The sequence below is a fragment of the Narcine bancroftii genome, chromosome 5, assembly GCF_036971445.1.
Source record: "Narcine bancroftii isolate sNarBan1 chromosome 5, sNarBan1.hap1, whole genome shotgun sequence".
Classification (NCBI taxonomy): Eukaryota; Metazoa; Chordata; class Chondrichthyes; order Torpediniformes; family Narcinidae; genus Narcine; species Narcine bancroftii.
In genome coordinates, this window is record NC_091473.1 from 76920756 (window position 1) to 76943858 (window position 23103).

The 23103-nt window shown below is 36.1% G+C and overlaps 1 protein-coding gene across 36 annotated transcripts in view; it reads left to right on the forward strand.

Moving 5' to 3' along the window:
* The window catches only part of ptprc (protein tyrosine phosphatase receptor type C), a 287098-nt gene that overhangs the window by 172329 nt on the left and 91666 nt on the right, over nt 1-23103 (forward strand). For 13 of the 36 annotated variants that reach the window (XR_011357642.1, XM_069937885.1, XM_069937884.1 and 10 more), the window contains 12 exons: nt 445-504; nt 2707-2766; nt 3758-3817; nt 6018-6077; nt 7069-7128; nt 9553-9651; nt 9771-9827; nt 15917-15988; nt 18664-18717; nt 19466-19483; nt 21360-21605; nt 21907-22017. Coding sequence is in view for 35 of the 36 variants with exons in the window: in XM_069937885.1 (XP_069793986.1) it covers nt 445-504; nt 2707-2766; nt 3758-3817; nt 6018-6077; nt 7069-7128; nt 9553-9651; nt 9771-9827; nt 15917-15988; nt 18664-18717; nt 19466-19483; nt 21360-21605; nt 21907-22017 (957 nt within the window). In the remaining variant the exon portion in view is untranslated. The remainder of the gene's footprint in view (nt 1-444; nt 505-2706; nt 2767-3757; nt 3818-6017; nt 6078-7068; nt 7129-9552; nt 9652-9770; nt 9828-15916; nt 15989-18663; nt 18718-19465; nt 19484-21359; nt 21606-21906; nt 22018-23103) is intronic. The other 23 variants (XM_069937906.1, XM_069937912.1, XM_069937911.1 and 20 more) reach the window with 21 other exon arrangements.

Sequence of the window (23103 nt, forward strand, 5' to 3'; positions counted from 1 at the left end):
GACAGCCAGTTAGAAGGTCAATGGTATAAGCTATCCCTTCACAGCATATTGTAAAGCCTAAGGAGTGGTTTCTATCTATTTAGACAAAACATGCATGACTCCTTACATCTTTGATCTTCCAACAGAACACTCATCACTCACACTCATTAGCATAGCTCCACCTGCAGCAAACTGTTCATTCATAGCAGGCTCAGGATTGACCATCGAGTTAACACAATTTTAAAGCTACATGCCTGAAATGATTTTTTGCATCTGACTGCCTTTTAAACTTCCAAATTCTATTTATCTGGGGAAGCCTTGGGTTATGCTGATAAACTCAGAAGTCAATTGTCAAGGAATATATTGCAAGCAATTTCTTCCCCTTTTGTGTCAAAGACTAGGCTCTGGTTTCTATCCGATCAGGTGTGGCATTCGTGACTCAATAAACTTTTATTCTTCCAACAGATCACTCATCACACACTCCAACCAGCACGGCTCCATCAGTACCTACAACACTCACAGCAGGTTAATTTATGTCATTCTCTTAAAACTAAAATGGTTGCAATCCACACATCTGTAATGTTCTGAATGATTGTAGAATCACAGTGCTCTGAGAAGCTCCTCTGTCTCAGCAACAGATTTTTGTTTGAGCAGCTTTAAATTCCCCAAATTTCCATTTGTCAATGTGGCCACTTTAATTTCAAATACAGACAGGCTGAGTTACTCTATTTTCATGTTTGTGTCTCTTTGATGGAAATTGCAAATGAAGATTTCCATAACAAGTTTAGTGCCAAGTTGCAAAAAAAAAAATTAATTAACTGATGGGAAATGGAATTTTGATAGAGATTATTAAATGTGTTTACTAAAATAAACACATACGTTGAGGGAAATCCCAATTTGTTAGAAAGCAAATGGTTGAATAATTGCAAAGGCATTACAGCGCCAACAATCCAGATTCAAATCCAGCATAGTTGATAAAGAGTTTTTACCTTCACCCCATGACCTCCTTGAGTTTTCCATGGATGCTTCAGTTTCCTCTCACCCTCCAAAACATATGGGCTTGATAGGTTAGTTGGGTGTAATTAGGCAGCATGACTTGCATGGGCTAAAATCAGTTTCTGTTGTGTTGTATTGTTAAAAAAATGTTCTCTGTGTTATCTTTTGATTTCTTGTTACAATCTATTTTTTTTACTTCCCTTAAACAATAAGCGTCTTATGGGCAAAGAAAAAGTTGAATGCTTTGTCCCTCTTCCCCAGCAAACCAAAAGTACTATGAGATCAGAAAGTGGCCATGTTTTATCTCATGACTTGGATTCTTCTTAGCAGTGCAGCTATATATTTAAATGTCCAAGCCTAACTGCACATTCTGGCACTCACAATTGTACAGAGGAAAGTAGATTGCCAGTGATTCACTAATCCTCCACATTGTGCATAACGCCAGTCTCTTGAAACTTCATAATAATCTGACTTCAGGCATGACTTTAAACAAATTCCCACATTTTTATTGCATCAAATACAAATACCATGTGTTCCAATAAGTTCCAACCAAAAACAAACACTGCAGTTCTTGGAAATCTGCAAAAGAGCACCAAATACTAGAAGTATTTAGTTGGTTTCACTGCAACTGTGGAGAGAGTAACAGAGTTGACTTTTCAGGTCTGATGAATGATCATAAGATGCCACCTGATATTCCCATTATTTGTCATTAATAAGTTGATCCAGTCTCTGGAACCAAACAGGAAGGTTATGCTGCAGAGTTGTAATAATGGTGTATTGGTCTCATGTTCCAAAGGAGTTGGAGGTTTGAAATAGAGAAGTGTTGAACTATTGTACAGTGTGTTAGTGAAGCCAGACTTCAAATACTGTGCAGATTCATCCCATATTTAAAGGGAGGTGCAGTAGTATGATAAGCAGTTGAAAGGAGATACACCGAGCTAATTCTTGGCATGACACTGTTATCCTTTCTTGAAGAGTGATATTGACCTGTACTCTTTTTAATGTAGAAGAATTTGGTGTGATCTTAGTCGAACACTTTAGATCCTTGGGGCAATGACAGAGTAGATGTCGAGTGTTTCCTCATGGAAACACTTGAATATTGTTGCAAAATTGAGGAGCTGTCAGTTAGGACTTAGTGCAAAGGAACCTCCTCTAAGCCGATAGTGAATCTCTGACATTGCCGACCGCAGAGGATTGTGATTGTTTTTTTTTAAGATTTGGAAATTGAAGGCAAAGGATACCTGGCAGATATAAAGAGATTAAGCCTGGGTCATTGCAGCCATAAATAAATTGAATGGGTAGGTAGACTTGAGTTTTCTCTGTTAAATGCCAACATCTAATTTTGGACAGACTTAGATCTTTGAAGTTAATATCATTGATATAATGCTATTGATGAGTCACAATCCTCATATAATAGCCCATATAGATCGATATATGTAGGATCAATGTTACTTGTAATCTATGTTCCGCATTACTATTGATGAAGATTCTTCCTTTATGCTTGACATGCTCACCGAGGCTGCAGGTCTCTTTTAAAGACGCTCTATCTTATCCAATCTAACCGGAGAAGATCTAGTCCATGATGACAAGCTTGGTTAAAAATGCTGAAGGCAACCATTTTCAAGGGGTAAAATGTTACCCGTGCCTGTGGAGTTAATCGCAAAACCTGCACTATAATCTTTAAATATTTAATGATAATGTAATATTATTCTCGCTTTTTTTTTCTTGTAGGCAATGCCACTTCACTCACACCCACCAGCACGCTACCAACAGCAGTCACACCAGGTTTAAGTATGATTGGCTGGCAAATTGCCTCCTTCATGATGCTTATTGCATGGATTTTTTTCATGTTTGATTATTTTTGCTTGGCACACAAGAGAGTAACAGAGTTGACTTTGTGTTGAGCAAAAAAATGTCTTCACAATAGCCTGCAATGAGATTTCTATTGAAAGTCTTGTGTTATGGAATTTCTTTCACAAAGTTTAGAGATAAAACACGTTTTTGTTGAATGACCAATGAAACTTCCATCATTTCTTAAAGTCTGGTGTTTCCATGTTGAACATGCCCTTCAGCACAATCTTTAATTATTGAATATATTCACCTAATTTTTTACTATCTCATTTAATCAATACTGATATCTAATGATCACTTGTGCAAATGTTCTTGCTAATTTCTGGCATCTTGATTGCTTTTCACGATAGTCCTGTTGTTTTAACCCTTTGGACTCCAGACATTTTTAACCTATCATAATATATTTCTCGGGACTGCAACCATGGGTAAGCCAGCTAGTTGGGAATTAAAAAAAGCTCAGTAAATGTCTATTGACAGCCAGTTAGAAGGTCAATGGTATAAGCTATCCCTTCACAGTATATTGTAAAGCCTAAGGAGTGGTTTCTATCTATTTAGACAAAACATGCATGACTCCTTACATCTTTGATCTTCCAACAGAACACTCATCACTCACACTCATTAGCATAGCTCCACCTGCAGCAAACTGTTCATTCATAGCAGGTTCAGGATTGACCATCGAGTTAACACAATTTTAAATCCTCATGTTTACTAGCTACATGCCTGAAATGATTTTTTGCATCTGACTGCCTTTTAAACTTCCAAATTCTATTTATCTGGGGAAGCCTTGGGTTATGCTGATAAACCCAGAAGTCAATTGTCAAGGAATATATTGCAAGCAATTTCTTCCCCTTTTGTGTCAAAGACTAGGCTCTGGTTTCTATCCATTCAGGTGTCGCATTTGTTACTCATTAAACTTTTATTCTTCCAACAGGTCACTCATCACACACTCCAACCAGCACGGCTCCATCAGTACCTACAACACTCACAGCAGGTTAATTTATGTCATTCTCTTAAAACTAAAATGGTTGCAATCCACACATCTGTAATGTTCTGAATGATTGTCGAATCACAGTGCTCTGAGAAGCTCCTCTGTCTCAGCAACAGATTTTTGTTTGAGCAGCTTTAAATTCCCCAATTTTCCATTTGTCAATGTGGCCACTTTAATTTCAAATACAGACAGGCTATTACTCTATTTTCATGTTTGTATCTCTTTGATGGAAATTGCAAATGAAGATTTCCATAACAAGTTTAGTGCCAAGTTGCAAAAAAAAAAATTAATTAACTGATGGGAAATGGAATTTTGATAGAGATTATTAAATGTGTTTACTAAAATAAACACATACGTTGAGGGAAATCCCAATTTGTTAGAAAGCAAATGGTTGAATAATTGCAAAGGCATTACAGCGCCAACAATCCAGATTCAAATCCAGCATAGTTGATAAAGAGTTTTTACCTTCTCCCCATGACCTCCTTGAGTTTTCCATGGATGCTTCAGTTTCCTCTCACCCTCCAAAACATATGGGCTTGATAGGTTAGTTGGGTGTAATTAGGCAGCATGACTTGCATGGGCTAAAATCAGTTTCTGTTGTGTTGTATTGTTAAAAAAATGTTCTCTGTGTTATCTTTTGATTTCTTGTTACAATCTATTTTTTTTACTTCCCTTAAACAATAAACGTCTTATGGGCAAAGAAAAAGTTGAATGCTTTGTCCCTCTTCCCCAGCAAACCAAAAGTACTATGAGATCAGAAAGTGGCCATGTTTTATCTCATGACTTGGATTCTTCTTAGCAGTGCAGCTATATATTTAAATGTCCAAGCCTAACTGCACATTCTGGCACTCACAATTGTACAGAGGAAAGTAGATTGCCAGTGATTCACTAATCCTCCACATTGTGCATAACGCCAGTCTCTTGAAACTTCATAATAATCTGACTTCAGGCATGACTTTAAACAAATTCCCACATTTTTATTGCATCAAATACAAATACCATGTGTTCCAATAAGTTCCAACCAAAAACAAACACTGCAGTTCTTGGAAATCTGCAAAAGAGCACCAAATACTAGAAGTATTTAGTTGGTTTCACTGCAACTGTGGAGAGAGTAACAGAGTTGACTTTTCAGGTCTGATGAATGATCATAAGATGCCACCTGATATTCCCATTATTTGTCATTAATAAGTTGATCCAGTCTCTGGAACCAAACAGGAAGGTTATGCTGCAGAGTTGTAATAATGGTGTATTGGTCTCATGTTCCAAAGGAGTTGGAGGTTTGAAATAGAGAAGTGTTGAACTATTGTACAGTGTGTTAGTGAAGCCAGACTTCAAATACTGTGCAGATTCATCCCATATTTAAAGGGAGGTGCAGTAGTATGATAAGCAGTTGAAAGGAGATACACCGAGCTAATTCTTGGCATGACACTGTTATCCTTTCTTGAAGAGTGATATTGACCTGTACTCTTTTTAATGTAGAAGAATTTGGTGTGATCTTAGTCGAACACTTTAGATCCTTGGGGCAATGACAGAGTAGATGTCGAGTGTTTCCTCATGGAAACACTTGAATATTGTTGCAAAATTGAGGAGCTGTCAGTTAGGACTTAGTGCAAAGGAACCTCCTCTAAGCCGATAGTGAATCTCTGACATTGCCGACCGCAGAGGATTGTGATTGTTTTTTTTTAAGATTTGGAAATTGAAGGCAAAGGATACCTGGCAGATATAAAGAGATTAAGCCTGGGTCATTGCAGCCATAAATAAATTGAATGGGTAGGTAGACTTGAGTTTTCTCTGTTAAATGCCAACATCTAATTTTGGACAGACTTAGATCTTTGAAGTTAATATCATTGATATAATGCTATTGATGAGTCACAATCCTCATATAATAGCCCATATAGATCGATATATGTAGGATCAATGTTACTTGTAATCTATGTTCCGCATTACTATTGATGAAGATTCTTCCTTTATGCTTGACATGCTCACCGAGGCTGCAGGTCTCTTTTAAAGACGCTCTATCTTATCCAATCTAACCGGAGAAGATCTAGTCCATGATGACAAGCTTGGTTAAAAATGCTGAAGGCAACCATTTTCAAGGGGTAAAATGTTACCCGTGCCTGTGGAGTTAATCGCAAAACCTGCACTATAATCTTTAAATATTTAATGATAATGTAATATTATTCTCGCTTTTTTTTTCTTGTAGGCAATGCCACTTCACTCACACCCACCAGCACGCTACCAACAGCAGTCACACCAGGTTTAAGTATGATTGGCTGGCAAATTGCCTCCTTCATGATGCTTATTGCATGGATTTTTTTCATGTTTGATTATTTTTGCTTGGCACACAAGAGAGTAACAGAGTTGACTTTGTGTTGAGCAAAAAAATGTCTTCACAATAGCCTGCAATGAGATTTCTATTGAAAGTCTTGTGTTATGGAATTTCTTTCACAAAGTTTAGAGATAAAACACGTTTTTGTTGAATGACCAATGAAACTTCCATCATTTCTTAAAGTCTGGTGTTTCCATGTTGAACATGCCCTTCAGCACAATCTTTAATTATTGAATATATTCACCTAATTTTTTACTATCTCATTTAATCAATACTGATATCTAATGATCACTTGTGCAAATGTTCTTGCTAATTTCTGGCATCTTGATTGCTTTTCACGATAGTCCTGTTGTTTTAACCCTTTGGACTCCAGACATTTTTAACCTATCATAATATATTTCTCGGGACTGCAACCATGGGTAAGCCAGCTAGTTGGGAATTAAAAAAAGCTCAGTAAATGTCTATTGACAGCCAGTTAGAAGGTCAATGGTATAAGCTATCCCTTCACAGTATATTGTAAAGCCTAAGGAGTGGTTTCTATCTATTTAGACAAAACATGCATGACTCCTTACATCTTTGATCTTCCAACAGAACACTCATCACTCACACTCATTAGCATAGCTCCACCTGCAGCAAACTGTTCATTCATAGCAGGTTCAGGATTGACCATCGAGTTAACACAATTTTAAATCCTCATGTTTACTAGCTACATGCCTGAAATGATTTTTTGCATCTGACTGCCTTTTAAACTTCCAAATTCTATTTATCTGGGGAAGCCTTGGGTTATGCTGATAAACCCAGAAGTCAATTGTCAAGGAATATATTGCAAGCAATTTCTTCCCCTTTTGTGTCAAAGACTAGGCTCTGGTTTCTATCCATTCAGGTGTCGCATTTGTGACTCATTAAACTTTTATTCTTCCAACAGGTCACTCATCACACACTCCAACCAGCACGGCTCCATCAGTACCTACAACACTCACAGCAGGTTAATTTATGTCATTCTCTTAAAACTAAAATGGTTGCAATCCACACATCTGTAATGTTCTGAATGATTGTCGAATCACAGTGCTCTGAGAAGCTCCTCTGTCTCAGCAACAGATTTTTGTTTGAGCAGCTTTAAATTCCCCAATTTTCCATTTGTCAATGTGGCCACTTTAATTTCAAATACAGACAGGCTATTACTCTATTTTCATGTTTGTATCTCTTTGATGGAAATTGCAAATGAAGATTTCCATAACAAGTTTAGTGCCAAGTTGCAAAAAAAAAAATTAATTAACTGATGGGAAATGGAATTTTGATAGAGATTATTAAATGTGTTTACTAAAATAAACACATACGTTGAGGGAAATCCCAATTTGTTAGAAAGCAAATGGTTGAATAATTGCAAAGGCATTACAGCGCCAACAATCCAGATTCAAATCCAGCATAGTTGATAAAGAGTTTTTACCTTCACCCCATGACCTCCTTGAGTTTTCCATGGATGCTTCAGTTTCCTCTCACCCTCCAAAACATATGGGCTTGATAGGTTAGTTGGGTGTAATTAGGCAGCATGACCTGCATGGGCTAAAATCAGTTTCTGTTGTGTTGTATTGTTAAAAAAATGTTCTCTGTGTTATCTTTTGATTTCTTGTTACAATCTATTTTTTTTACTTCCCTTAAACAATAAACGTCTTATGGGCAAAGAAAAAGTTGAATGCTTTGTCCCTCTTCCCCAGCAAACCAAAAGTACTATGAGATCAGAAAGTGGCCATGTTTTATTTCATGACTTGGATTCTTTGCAGTACAGCTATATATTTAAATGTCCAAGGCTAACTCCACATTCTGGCATTCACAATTGTACAGAGGAAAGTAGAAATCTAGATGATTTTGCCAGTGATTCACTAGTCCTCCACAGTTTGCATAACGCCAGTCACTGGAAACTTCATAAAAATCTGAATGTTGATTCACCAAGCTAATTCTTGGCATGACACTGTTCTTCTTTCATGAAGAGTGATACTGACCTATACTCTTTTTAACATAGAAGAATTTGGTGTGATCTTAATCAAACACATTCTTGGGGCAATGACGGCATAGATGTTGAGATATTTTCATAAGTATCTAAAATGTGCTGGGAATTGTGTTGCAAAACTGAGGAGCTGTCATTTAGGACAGTGCAAATGAACCTCCTCTAAGCTAATAGTGTAGTGTCCTCGTTGTACATTGGAGGTCTTAATAAACACTAGAAAGGCTTGTACATTTAACAGCATAATTCTTTATTCACATTAGGTTCCTGATCATGTAATTATACAGTGTCGCACTGAGCATGCTCACCACTCAAGTGTGATGCAGCTCTTGCTGTGTTCATACTTCAGCATAAAATAGTCCCAAGTTTCCTCAGTATATAACATCCCTCCTTCTTAAAAAAAATATTAAAAATTAAAATAATTATTAAGATTTAAAATTTCCTGAAAATAAATTGTTACTGCTTCTTTTCCTGCACTTGCCATTAAGAAGTAATTATTCTAATTACACAATTGCAGTTCTATATTCTTCTCAACGGTATCGCACTGGTGGTAGGAGGTTGCTTCCCCACCTCGTAGACCTTGTTGTGTCTGTTTAGTTTGGTGTTATTAGTACACTTGTGGGTGGTGGTGTTGTTTGCCTCGGTTCTCCTGTTGCTTACCATTCAGTTGTTATGGTGTTGTTGGTTGGGGTTTCTCCTCGCATTCACTTACAAGTTGTTGGGATTTTAGAAGCTGCAAATTGCCTCCTTCGTGATGTCTCTTACTGAACTGCATGCTTATTGCATGGATTTTTTTCATGTTTGATTATTTTTGCTTTGCACTCTGTTTATATTGTGTTGTGAAAAAAATACTTGCGTCTTCACAGTAACCTGCAATGAGATTTCCATTGCAAGTTTCGTGTTCTGGAGTTTCTTTCACAAAGTTTGCAGGGATAAAACACAAGTTTTTTAATTGAATAAGTGATAAAACTTGCATCATTACCTACAGTTTTGAGTTTCCACGAGGTTCATGTTGAATCAGCACAATCTTTAATTATTGAATATATTCACCTAATATTTTTACTGCCTCATTTAATCAATACTGATATCTGATGTCCAATTGTGCAAATGTTCTTGTTAATTTCTGCCACCTTGATTGCCTTTTCATGATATTCCTGCTGTTTTAACCCTTTGGACTCCCGGAATTTTTAACCTATCATAATATATTTCTCCGGACTGGGCAGTATGAACATCAGTACAAACCAGTTAGTTGGGAATAAAACAATTTCAGTTAATGTCTATTGACTGTCATTTAGAAGGTCAATGGTATAAGCTATCCCTTCCCAACATATGGTAAAACCGATTGGGGTGGTTTCTATCTATTCAGAACAACATGCATGACTCCTTACATGTTTGTTCTTCCAACAGATCACTCTTCATCACTCACACCCACCAGCACAGCTTCACCATCAGTGACTACATCGTTGGTAACAGATTCAAGCATATCCCTGAATGCTTCTAACATTGGCAAGTCCTTACAAATGCAATTTAGGAATTCTGTGTGTTCTATACTAATCAGAATGTCCAAATTGTATTGATATTTCATTTTGTAGCATGCATTTTTACCCACTCTTTTGCTCTTCCAGCAGGTCATTCCTCACACACACCTTCCAGCAGAGCTTCATCAGTGACCACAACTAGTGGTATGTACATAAATATTCCAAATTTGGCATTCATATTTTTATCAAGTTTTTGAGCGTGTCCTCCTCGATGAATTTAAATCAGTACTACTATACTTATGTTGTCTTGATCTTTGCATCTTTCTTTGATTTGAATTATTTGTAAGAATTTGGATTATGGAATGGTAATTCGAAAGGTGAATTCTGTTTAGGCTAATTTGACACTTGAATGAGCTTTTTGTTAATTTCAAGATTTACTAAAATAAATCATACCCTCTTTGTATGTCCATTGTAACTGGTGATATAATGTTTATACATCCATTTGAAGCGTACACATTTAAGTTTTATTACTGATTAAAAAGAGGAGAGTGGGGGAAAAAATTTTGAATTAGTGGAGTACTTGAGGTAATTGGCAAGGACAATTCAATGGATGAGCTGCCAGTGAGGAGCGGACAGTGAGTGGGTGGTGCAGTGAAGGAGAAGGGAGTTCAGGCTTTGGCAAGCAGTGGATATGGAAGAGCTCCCAGTGAGGTAAAGTTGGTAAGTTCATTTTTATTAACCTAATTTAATTTAAGAGTGGGTAATGGAGGCCGTTAGGTGGTGCAGTTCTCCATTTGAAGGATGTGGGAGATCAGGCACAGCACAAATGTTCCTGATCACCACACCTGCACAAGGTGCATCCCGATACAGCTCCTGGGAGACTGAGTTAGGGAGCTAGAATTGCAGCTGGATGATGGAGGCAGAGGCAACCAAAGATAGGAGTCACAGGGAGGCAGTCACCCCAACTGGCTGACTGTGAGGAAAGGAAAAGGGGGAAACTGACAGAGATGAACACCTCTGTGGCTATTCCCATCAATAATAGGTATGCAGTATTAGATACTGTTTGGAGGGATGACATATCAGGGACAAGTCAGGCTGGTCAGGTCTCTGGCATGGAGGCTGGCCACTCAGCTCAGAAGGGAAGGGGGGAAAAGAGGAGAATTGTAATTGGGGACTCGTTGCTTAGGTTTTAGGATTGTAGATAGGAGGTTTTCTGGATGAGATCAGGGCTCCTGGATGGTATTTTGCCTCCTAGGTGCCAGAGTTGGGATGTTTCTGATCGAGTACATAGCATTCTGGAGGGGGAGGGGGAGCAGTCAGATGTTGTGGTCCATGTAAAGACCAATGACATTGATAGAAGTGGGGGATGAGGTCATGATTAAAGGGATTTAGGGAAGAAGTTAAAAAGCAGGACCTCAAGAGTGGGAATCTCAGAATTTCTGCCTGTGCCACGCAGGGGAGAGATGTGGCAGATGAAAGTGTGGCTAAAGAGTTGGTGCAGGGGGCAGGGGTTCAGATTGGTAGATCATTGGGATCTTTTCTGTGGAAGGTCAGACCTGTACAAAAAAGATGGGCTGCACCCAAACTGGAAGGGGACCAGTATCCTGGTGGGCAGGTTTGCTAGATCTGTTGGGGAGAGTTTAGCAGGGGTGTGTGAATCAGAATGTGAGTGTGGAGATTAGGGTAGAAGGACAACAAGGTTTTTTTTTTGAAAACTTTATTTAAAAGAATTTAAACAATTTACAATCAAATATAACAAAAAAAAACATATATATATATATATATATATATATATATATATATATATATATATATATAAAACCCGCCCTCCCTCCCACCCCTTCAGCCAGCCTCCTTAAGGGGAGCCAAATATAAAGATAATACAGTGATATTTCAGAGTATTTCTAAATTCATATGCTCCAAATAAGATGACCAAATTTTAACAAAAAATGAATAATTATCATGCAGATTACATGTAATTTTTTCCATAATAATATAATTTCTCAACTCATTATGCCAGCATGTTATATTAACCTCCACATTATCCTTCCAAGTATTAGCTACACATTTTCGAGCTACAGATAACTCTAGACGTACAAATGCAATTTGAAATTTATCCAACCCTAATCCTTTCAAAGAAACCAGTTATCCCAACAAAAAGATTGATGGGTCTAATGGTAATTTAATCTTAAATAATTTTTCCAAAACCAATCTAATTCCTTCCCAAAATGGTTGTACTTTAAAACAAGACCAAACAGCATGTAAAAAAGTTCCAGTACATAGTCCACATCTAAAAGGACAACAAGGTTTGAAGGAAGAGAGGAACTGGATTGTTTAAATTACTGAAGGAGGGGTGTTAGAAGAGTAGATGGTACTCAAAGGAATGAATGTGGCGGACATTCTCTCAAGTGTATATATTTCAATGCAAGAAGTATTGGAAGGTTGATGATCTTGGAGCATGGATTGACACATGGAAATATGGTATTATAGCCATCATTGAAACTTAGTTGCAGGAGGGGCATGATTGGCAGCTAAATGTTTCAGGATTCCATTGCTTTAGGTGTGATAGAACAGAGGGAATAAAAGCTAGAGGAGTTGCATTGCTTGTTAGAGAAAACATTACAGTGGTGCTATGACAGGATAGATTGGATGGCTCATCCAGTGAGGCTATTTGGTTGGAAGTGAGGAATGGGAAAGGCATGAAAACATTAATAGGGGTGTATTTTTGACCCCCTATTGGATAGAAGTAATTAGAAGAGCAAATTTATAAGGAGATAGAATAAGTGTAAAATAAATATAAAGGCAGTAATTGTAGGAAATTTTACTTTCCACAATTGATGCCCATATTGTAAAAGGGCTGGATGGGTTGGAATTTGTCAAATATGTTCAGGAAAGTTTTCTAAATCAATACATAGAAGAACCAACTAGAGAATGGCCATATTAGATCTCCTATTAGGGAACAAGATATGTAAGATGACAGAGATTTGTGTTGGGGAACATTTTGGGTCTAGTGATCACAATACTATTAGTTTTAGGTTAAGTATGAAGAAGGATAAGGCTGGGTCTAAGGTTGAGATTCTTGTCTGAAATAAGGCTAATTTTGAGGAGACTTAAATGGATTTAGATGGTGGGGATTGGGATAATTTATTTTCTGGAAGGATGGAACAGATAAATGGAGGATATTCAAAGGGGAAATTTTGAGACTACCAGAGTTGGTATGTCCCTGTGAGGATTAAAGGAAAGGTTAGAAAAAATAAAAAGCTTTGGTTTTCAAGGTACATTTGGAATTTAGTTCAGAGGAAGAGGGATGTGTACAATAGGTATAGACAGCAGGGTATAAATGATGAATATATAAAGAGTGAATATATAAAGAGTGAAAAAACTCCTAAGAAATAAATTAGAAAGGCTTAAAGGAAACATGAGGCTGCTTTGACAAGCAAGATAAAAATATAAATCCAAAGGATTTCTACAGGTACATTAAAATTAAAGAATAGTAAGGGATAAAATTGGGCCCCTTGAGAGTCAGAGGGGTAGGATATGTAAGAAGTCAGAAGAGATGGGGAAATTTTAAAGGATTTTTTTTCTTCAGTACTCACTAGGGAAAGGAATATTTAGTCAGGTGAAGTCAGGAAATCTAGTTGTAAGGCCATGGGAAATATACAGATTAATGAGGAGGTAGTACTGACTATTTTAAAGAGAATAAAGGTGGATAAATCTCCAGGTCCTGACAAGATATTCCTTAGGATCTTGAGGGAGGTTAGTGTAAAAATAATGGGGAGTCTAACAGAATACTTAATTGCTGTAATTGTTATATGGTTATATAACATGGGTCAGATCACTCATTGCTCATTTATCCTCATTGGCTCCACCATCAGTAACCATTTCATTCAAACTTCCTTGATAATAAGGAAGCACCTAATCTCTATGTTTTGTATTGACTCTGATTTTCACAGAACAATGTCGTATTTAGAGGTCGGTCAGGGGCAGGTGGAGGAAGGAAGTGGGCCTTGTCACATCTCAGGTTGCACCAACTGCTTCTCACAGTTTCTCAATTGGTCTCTCTCCTCTAGACATTCTCCATTGGCACATTCTTATCAAATATGGGCCATCTGAATTCCAGAGTGAGATACTAGCTGGAAGTAGCATCTCTGGCTCCTCTGTACAGAGAGGTTGCTTGTGGTTAATGATCTTTCATCAACTCTTATAAATATTGGAAATCAAATCAAATCCAGGGGATGGAGGGTGAGTTGGGTACAAAGAGAGTGAGCTGGGTATACTGATGGCAAAGATTGGGTTGGGTATACTGATGGCAAGAGAGTGGGCTGCGTGTACTGATAGCAAAGTTTGGGCTAGGTGACTAATAGCAAAGATTGAGTTGGGTATGCTGATGGCAAAGAGAGTGGGCTGAATATACTGATAGCAAAGATTGGGTTAATAAACTGATGGCAAAGAGCCTATGAAGAACATCCAGTTCCTCTGTGCATTTGTTTTACACTTGAACAGCCAGAGGGCTTGTGGAGAGAAATGAGCAGCTCCCTCCACCACAACCCATCATTACTTGGATGATCTTTTCACACATTGAACAATTTCTCTTTTAACATGCTCTCACTTTGTTGAAATGAAAAGTGAAGCCACAGCAATCCATATGTAACAGACACATTCCCTCATCTATCTAAAATGTACTTCTTCTCTTCCTTGGGTTCAATTGTGCTGATCATTTGGACAGATAAATGGATAGAAGTGCTTTGAAGGATGTGGATCAAATGGTGTTCACACATAATGCCAACTTGGTAGATTGGATAAGTTGGGCCAAAGTATCTATTCTATGATATTTGACTGCATATCTCTGTCCTCCCCCCCCCCCATGAAATTTCTATTGCCTTTACCATACACCCACTTGCCCTCTCATTCCCTTGATTTTCCTCTGTAATTTTCAAAACGTCCAATGAGATGCCACTATCAGACATATGTTTCCATATTCCTTTCAGCATCAAGACCATTACTTCTGCATTGCTCTTATTCACTATCATTTCCAGCAGAACCCACCCAATTTCTTAGGCTTCCTTCCCACATAAACGCATGAGATGCAAAGCCTGTCCTTCCACCTCTTCACTTTCTGTCATCCAGCACAATCCTACTGAATAAATGTACATCCTTATGGCACTTTATAGGTAGTTCACTTCCATTGACAATAGCATTATTGCTCACATCAATTTCCAAAACATAAGACTGAGGAGAAATTAAATGGAGACCCATTGCAATTGTTTTTCATCCAGTCAGTGCACCATATGTTTTATTAAGGTATCTTCAACTATTTTATGTTGTTGCTATGTGAAGAAGGGTGTACAATTTACAAATTGCACAGGATCATGCATATTCATAAATATAACCACATTTGACTAGAGCCAGTGCCAGTGTGCAACAATAAAGAGAGAATGAAGAAGATTGTTCAAAGCAAGATATTTCTCCTTTTGCTTGTGGATATTGTTACACAGAGCATCTTATTTTGGAGACTAATCATTTTTGGCTCCATTTATTCTTCCAGATGTACCTTGATGCCAATTATGCGAACAAAGAACAAGTAAATTATCAGGGCTAAAAATCCCATGTAAATACATCATTGAGTCTTTCACATGCCTGCCAGCATATTTACTATGCTTATCAACATTTGATAGCAATTACTTTTTAAGATCCTTTACATACAGAAATTCTGCACACTAGAAAATATGGAAGTAGTTTGAATGGTCATTTTCCAACTTACAAACCATGCTGGTAGAAAATTAAGTTTTCAGAAAGTGGATTTCAACTGGTTACTGCAAGAAGATATCTAAGTGGTTGTTATTTGGAAAATGCAGATTTAGCTGTTGAACTTACCAAAGAAGTAGGAGAGAGCCTTAGGTTTGATGAACACATACTCCAGAGTTGTTTTTTTTTAAATATTGAGACATGTAAAGATGATCTTTTAATTTTTGTTTTGAAACAAACTTTATCTAAGATGAGGTAAATTGGGGCATGAAAGATAGAAAATATGATGTGGATTTCTTGAAGATAGAAGGTATTATATTCAATAAAATAAATTTGGCTATGAAATAGAAGTCGTACAAGTGTTTAGGATATTTTCATGTCTCACCACATTAGTAGCTCTCAATAGATATCAGGACCCATTTATTTCCAGGTAACCATTTCTATGTGTACCTTATCATCATGTCATAAAATTGTGAGTGTGAATGTGTATTTTTGTGTGAGTGATGCATTTATTCAGACCACTCATTATTTTTTGGCTCTTCCAACAGATGACATATCATTCACCAATTCTGACACCAACTCATCAACAGTGACTTCTCAATTCACAGAAAATGCAACAGGCATGCTCTACTCTCTTACTTGGTCATGGAAATGGGGACTTCTCCCACAGAACCAATAGCACAGCAACTGACTGGCACCACCTGAACAACCACATCAAGAACACGCACTTTTTAAAATTTGCAATATGAACAGTTAAACATCTCAAAGCATTTTCACAGGTGCTAACAAAAAAAGATGGAGACATTAATGGGGTGTTCAGACAGGTGACCAAAATTATGGTCACCAGATTAGCTTAGAAGAAACCGAGAAAGGGCAAAGGCAGAGGGATTAAGGGAAAAAAATGAAGAGTTTTGAGCTTCATAAATTGAAGTCGCAGCCACAAATGATAAGGCAATAGAATTAGAGTAGGCATAGCATGTAGTTGAGAAACAGGAGATTGTGGTTATAAGGTGTGCTGAGCGAATAAGAAGCAGCTGATTTGGTTAAACTAGGAATTCACTAAGCACTGACCAGATGGGCAAAGAGACCAAGTTCCTGTTGTAGACGACACTTTCCTTATTCTAATATATCCTAATTTCAAAGTGTGAGCTGCGATATCCCACATTTAGATCTCTTTAATCTAATAAATCACACTCTGTGGCTGTTATTTTATGTAGTTTTAATTTGTTGATAGAACAGATAAACATTTTGCATAGCTTCACAACAAAACTTTCATAATGGTGAAAAACAAAGCATTTACTGTATAAAGATAGTCCTTTAGACTCTAATTACTTAAAAGTTGTCATAACAAAAGCAATAGCCAAAGACTGCTATAAAATCCAAAGATATATAGAGAAACAAAGTTTAAAGAAAAATTTTTCATGCTCACGCTTCCTTCACATCTTGTAGAATGAGAGCAAGCCATTACATCATAGTCACTATGGTAACACTACAAACAATAGTTCTCTTAAAGAGACAGACACAAAATTAATTAAGAATCAAAAACACAAGCTTTTAACCTTTACACCTGTTAGTATATGACAGAATTAAAGATCCTTAAATATGTTCAGGTTATAAAATGGGTAGCTAGCTAGTAAAGAACAGGAATTGACAAGTAAAATAATACATAGTGATGAAAGAAGATTTCAGCAAAAAATTATTTGAAGCAGGAAAGGAAATGTTTAGCTGTGGACTGGCTCCTTTTGGTAAGTAATTGAAAATGGGATCCTAACTACATCTTAGATTTAAATAGATTACCAAGTTGAGAGGTTTGAAGGGTATGCATAGGAAATGAAATATCATATTTCTTAGTAGTTTTGGACCTTCCAGTATTTGGAGGAAATTTATATTTACTGATTGAGATAGAGAGGGGCAGTGTTATTTCCTTACCATGCAAAACAATAATTTTTCATGATTATATTTTTTTTCTTTCAGTGGATTTATTATTACAAAGACATTAAGGCTGACTGATCAGTTATCAAAAAATACAATATTGGTATAATTTTGCCCATACTTCTTAAAGTTCTGGAATGATGATATATCAAAATGATATGTAGAAGTTTATGCTGATCCTGGGGTGTATTTTTTTTTTGTGCAATTAAATGCAAATCCTCTATCTACTGATTTAAAAAAAAATCATGGTTTCTAAAAATATGGATCTTCTTCAAGGATTAAAAAACATTTAATTTAATCCAATCATTAGTTTGTAAACAGCATTTTTCCTACACATTATCATATCATAACAAACTTCTCTTTGTTTCAGGAACTTCATATCTTTGTTGAACCTTTGCCCTTCATTTATACTCAGATTATATATCCAAAATCTGTTTTTGTTCATATTTAAGTCCAGCAAATCATTAATCTAGATCAATGGCACACTAAAAAATTATTGGTGGGTCATCAGGCAAACAGTCACCAAGGGAACCTCCACAAAAAGCTAATGGTCTGTAGAGGGGCTATTGCTCCAACATACTTGAAATCCAATCCAACAGCATGCAGAATCTTACTATTTGAATAATCGACTGACCTATTTTTAATTCCCAAGTGGATGACCTCATATTTACGTATATTCTACTCCATCTGTCAGACCTTTGCACACTCACTTGACTGACCTATATTTCTCTGCGGATTCTTTCCCACTCAATATAGTGTCATCAGGAAACTTGAATAAGTTACATTTGGTCACCACTGAAATATAATGAACAGTGTTTTCAATCAGTCAATACCAATGAACATCAACAATTTACATGATCACCTCTTGGTTTTGGATTGTGAGGGTGAAGTGAATCACAGTTCTGCTGATAGTTAGGAATAGGCACTTCTTTTGGAAACTGATGAAGCCACAGTCTAACATTAGAAAAATCTAATATTATCCAGAGATTTAATCAAGATCCAGGAAACGAGGAAGCTGAGGTGCATGCTTCTTCTGGTGTAGAGTAATCCTATTGTTGTCATTGGAGATGGTCACAATCTGACGGACAAAATCGGAGATTATCATTGGATGATTGAAATCTGATTCTTATTCAGATATATAATTTTTTTTAAGACTCCAATGTTAATTTGTCAGCAAATCTTTAAAATTTAATTCTGGTTTGAATACAAAATGCTCCCTTCCTTGACTACCAAGCTACGATTTTTATAGTTAAGCAACCTATGTTTGAAGGCTCCACTTTATTCTGCTGAATGGAAGCTGGTATGAAATGTATTTCCTTCCAGATATGTGCATTTTTACTTAATTACTTTTTTCTTTCTGCAGGCAAAATTTATTCAACAACACCTGCTGAATTTACTCCCACCACAATAGTTCAAAGTATGTTCTTAAAAATGTCACTTTGCATTTGCACAATTGTTTGCCAATTGCCTGATGTAGAAGATGTTATTGTTGTCACATGAGCTTGCTCATGAAAACAGATAGACATTTTGAAAATTTCAGGACTGATAGAAAAGGTCAGAGTTAAGACATTAGGTTGAGGTTATTGAAAGAAATGTTAATCTAAAAGGACATGAGCATTGAATTCTGATGATCTTTTCCTCACACTTTGCATGGCTACCTGAAGTTTAAACCAGAGGGTGATTGATTTTTTTAAGGATGAAATGAACAACATTTACACTGATAGCTAAGGATAACTAATTGTTTGGCTAGAGAAATAACACTGAAAGTTGTATTGAAATATAAAATCTAACATTGTCTGGAGATCCAGATGAGCAGAAGGTAAGAAATAAGGTGAATGATTCCATTGCTCTTTAGAATTGCTGACATTGTAATTGTAATGCATTCTGTCACCTGGGGTCATCCCCCATTGTATGGCATTGATTTGAGCAGATCCAGTCTAATTTTTGCCTGTGGTATGTTAGAGAATTCCAGATTTTTGAAAATATCCCACCTTTGAGTTCATTTTATGTTTAATTGTACTCATTGCAGTTACGATATTTTTTAATTTGGTCGAAATGACAAGAATTAGAGTATATGTATTTGTATTTTAACTGAAAAAGTGTAAGATGCATTTAAGTTTGAATATTCACTTTTGTAAAACAATGTAATCTGTTTTCAATTCCAGCTAGTACATCGTCTTGTGGTAAGAAAACTTTTTAAAAATAATGTAAACATTGATAAGTTAAATTTGAAATTATTTTGGGCTCTTCTCATGACCTTTACAGTTTTTAGTTGATTATGTTCTCAATAATCACAACTGGCTTTTTCTTATTATTATGAACTGGCAGGAAATTGTTTTTATTACTGAAACAAATTTATGAAAAAAAATAAAGTTAACATAAAATGTTTATGTAAAAAAAATCTTTATTTAACAATTTTTAAACCACAACAGTAAATACATTTCATTCAATAAAATACTTCAAAAATTACATATGTGGCGTGCACACCCCCACCCCCACCACTCCTCTTACCTCACCAAACCCTCAAAACGAAAAAGAGAAAAAAGAAAAACTAGAGAAACTCAAGGGAATAAACTACATATCGTAAAGTTTATAATAATAATGCTGGAAATTACTAAGAGATGAGGTCCTCAGAGAGTTTGTCAAATATTCACACAGACATTTTGCAAATATTGGTGTCTTATTTTCCAAAATATCTGATAATTATTTCATAAATTATAAGTAATCTTCTCAAGTGGAATACAGCTACATAAAACTTTTCAAGAAAATATAATTTCAAATGTCAGATTTGGAATTGGCAACCATTAACAATAGGCAAAGCTTTGTACAGGAAATCATGGCATTTATCTGCATCATAAATCAGTGTGGATATGGTCGAGTTGTGGCTGATTATCATTGATCTCTGGACAGTTTTTACAAAGACACGAGTTTGAATCTCACCATGGACAAATGTGAATTTTAAATTTGAGTTACTAAATTTCAAATAATTTAGATGTTTTAACAAGGTTTCAATAATTCTGGCATCTCGATAGCCATATTCATTGTAACATATGAACATACATGTGAGTACATGAATTACATACAGGTAAAGGCTTCTAGCATCTGTTTTGCCATTTATTATGATTATGGTCAATGTAATTGCAACTTCAGCTCCACATTCCTGCCTACTCCTCAATAAGATTTCCAAGGCAAATTGCAATTGCAGCTGAATCAATAGCATCAGCAAAACAGCCTCCCATAGCGTGAGATTGCAATTACTAAGAGTCAAGCACAGAATTGATACTTGGGTTCAGAATTCCCATATCTATAAGGGCCTCTCCAAATCCTCTGCTTTGGTGTGTACATGAAGACAGTGTAGCCAATTTGTCAGGAGTAATGTTCAAGTTTATCAAGATCAAGTTAATTAGCACAAGTACCAAGGTGCATTGAGAAATTTTGTTTCACGAACAATTCAACAGGTCAATCCATTCAAAATGTAGTAGTAAAAATATAGTACAAAATGGAAAGTTATAGAAAGGGATTAGTTAGAACAGAGCAAAAGGAATTTTTTTTTTACTAGTGTGAGGTTCATTCAGGAGCCTGATAATATCAGAAAATAAAATATCCTTGAATCTGGTGTCTATAATCTCACACTTGTCAATGTCCTTCGTGATGGGAGGAGGGAAAAAAAGCGTGGGGACAGGATTGGATGAGTCTTTTAATAAACTGGCTGCTTTTCCAAGGCAGCAAGAAATGGAGATGCGGGTCATTGGAGTCCACAAGACTATAGTCTCAAAATAATTCAACCTTTTTTAAAAAATAATATAATTTTTAAAGTGATGAAGGCACTAGTAACTAGAGATTCTGATTTTATTAAAGCAAGAAGCTTTCAGTATTGTGCCATTATCTTGAATTAATTTTAGGAATCCATAATTGGCTCATGATAAAAGATGACTTTAGCAAAGAAAAAGGAATTGGTCTTTTCAGGAATATTTTATACATGGTAATACTACTTTACTGACCAATATGTGATGTATTATGACCATGTATTGCAAAGAAACAATGTATTTTTCCTTTCAGGGTCTACTTATATTTCTTGTACTGCCAACGCGACAGATGGAAATATCATTTTGAAAATATCATACAATATCAATGACAATGCCTCAGTGGAAATTTTGAATAAACTTGTCAAGCTTCAAGCCGATAAAAATATGAAGATTATAACATTATCAGATGAATGTAATAACTATATTCTCTTGAATAAAACAAATGGAATATGTAACAAATCTTGTGACCTAACAAACGTTGAAATAAATCCAAAGTCTGGTAAGTATCATTGCATATGGCTCCAATTCAATGCAATGTAGCACTCTTAAAATATTCTGCTTGTGATAGAATTCACAATATCCATGTTAGTCTTAAGAATCTGTGTTGCTAATTCTCCTTAATGGAATGAACAGTAAACATAGTTTACAAATGTGGAAGAACAACTCTAAAACTTTATGTTCCATTTTTTACTTGAATATTTTCAGTGTTTAGAACATAGAGCATTCAAAGATTTTTATATAGATTTTGCATGATTAATAAAAGCTGATTGGGTAACCATTGTTTTTCATTTATTTTCAAGATCTTAAATTCAATATTAAACTAAAAGAAAACTCTGTATTATTCGTGGAACAATCTCCAGAAATAAGGAAATGCAACTTCAAATATTCGTGGATTTGTAACCATACTACAGGTAATTAATTATTTGATGTTTTTCATCCTATGAAAAACCAACTTTTGGGCCATCTCATGCAATTAGGTTTTATTCAAGTTATTTTTTTCAAAAATATACAGAATAAAATTTTCAGTTTCACAATCTATTCAACTTTTTCTTACAAACAAAAACGAAGCAGCCCTCCCTCCTTCCATACATAGGAATCCATCCATACATATGCACACTGTCAGAACTTACATATCTTTTGAATATATAGAATACAATTGGGGAAACCACTTTTAAATATATATAATAGTTGCATTTATAGTCCTTTTCCTTTTTTGTACCGTATCTGGGCCCCTATGTGGTCCAGGTATGGCTGCCAGATAGTCACAAATGTGTCATATTTATTTATTAAGTTATATATGTGATTTTTGTTTTTCCATAAGTACACAGTTGTTCATTTCCGCAGTCCATTGTGTTATAAGAAAAGGGGAGTTGGTCTTCCAAGTGATCATGATATATTTTTTTGTTACAGCTAGTGCTATTTTTATCAATGACATTTGATATTTATTCAATTTACTGCTTATTTCTATAAAATTACCTAGATGTAGCAGGCGCACAGTGCGGTACTGCAAACCACCACCATCAGTTCACAGACTTACCTGACATATCACGGGCTAGCAGTGCTGCGTACCAAAGTACAGCGAGTGGCCAGATGAAGCCCATGCCTAAAGGCACGGGGTGCTAATGGCTCATAGCTTTAACCTGCTGGTCCTGTGGACCAGCAGCTGTTCACTAATGAGTTAATTAACAGTCAGGGAATAAAAGGTCTGTGTATGTCTGCAATAAACCATTCTTGAGTTGACCACCTCTCTGTGTGTTTGTCTATATTTAGTAGCATTTGCCATAGTAGCTGCTACAAATTTGAATCATTATGGAAAAGGAGGAAATTTCAATGGTAGCAACAACTGTCGCCGCTGCCATGACAGTTAATGCAGTTGGGCTTCATTTGCCTCCTTACTAGACACATCAGTCCCGAATTTGGTTTCTTTGAGGTGAAACACAGTTTCATCTTCAGGGTATAATGGCAAAAGACACAAATTTTTGGCATGTCATGAGTAC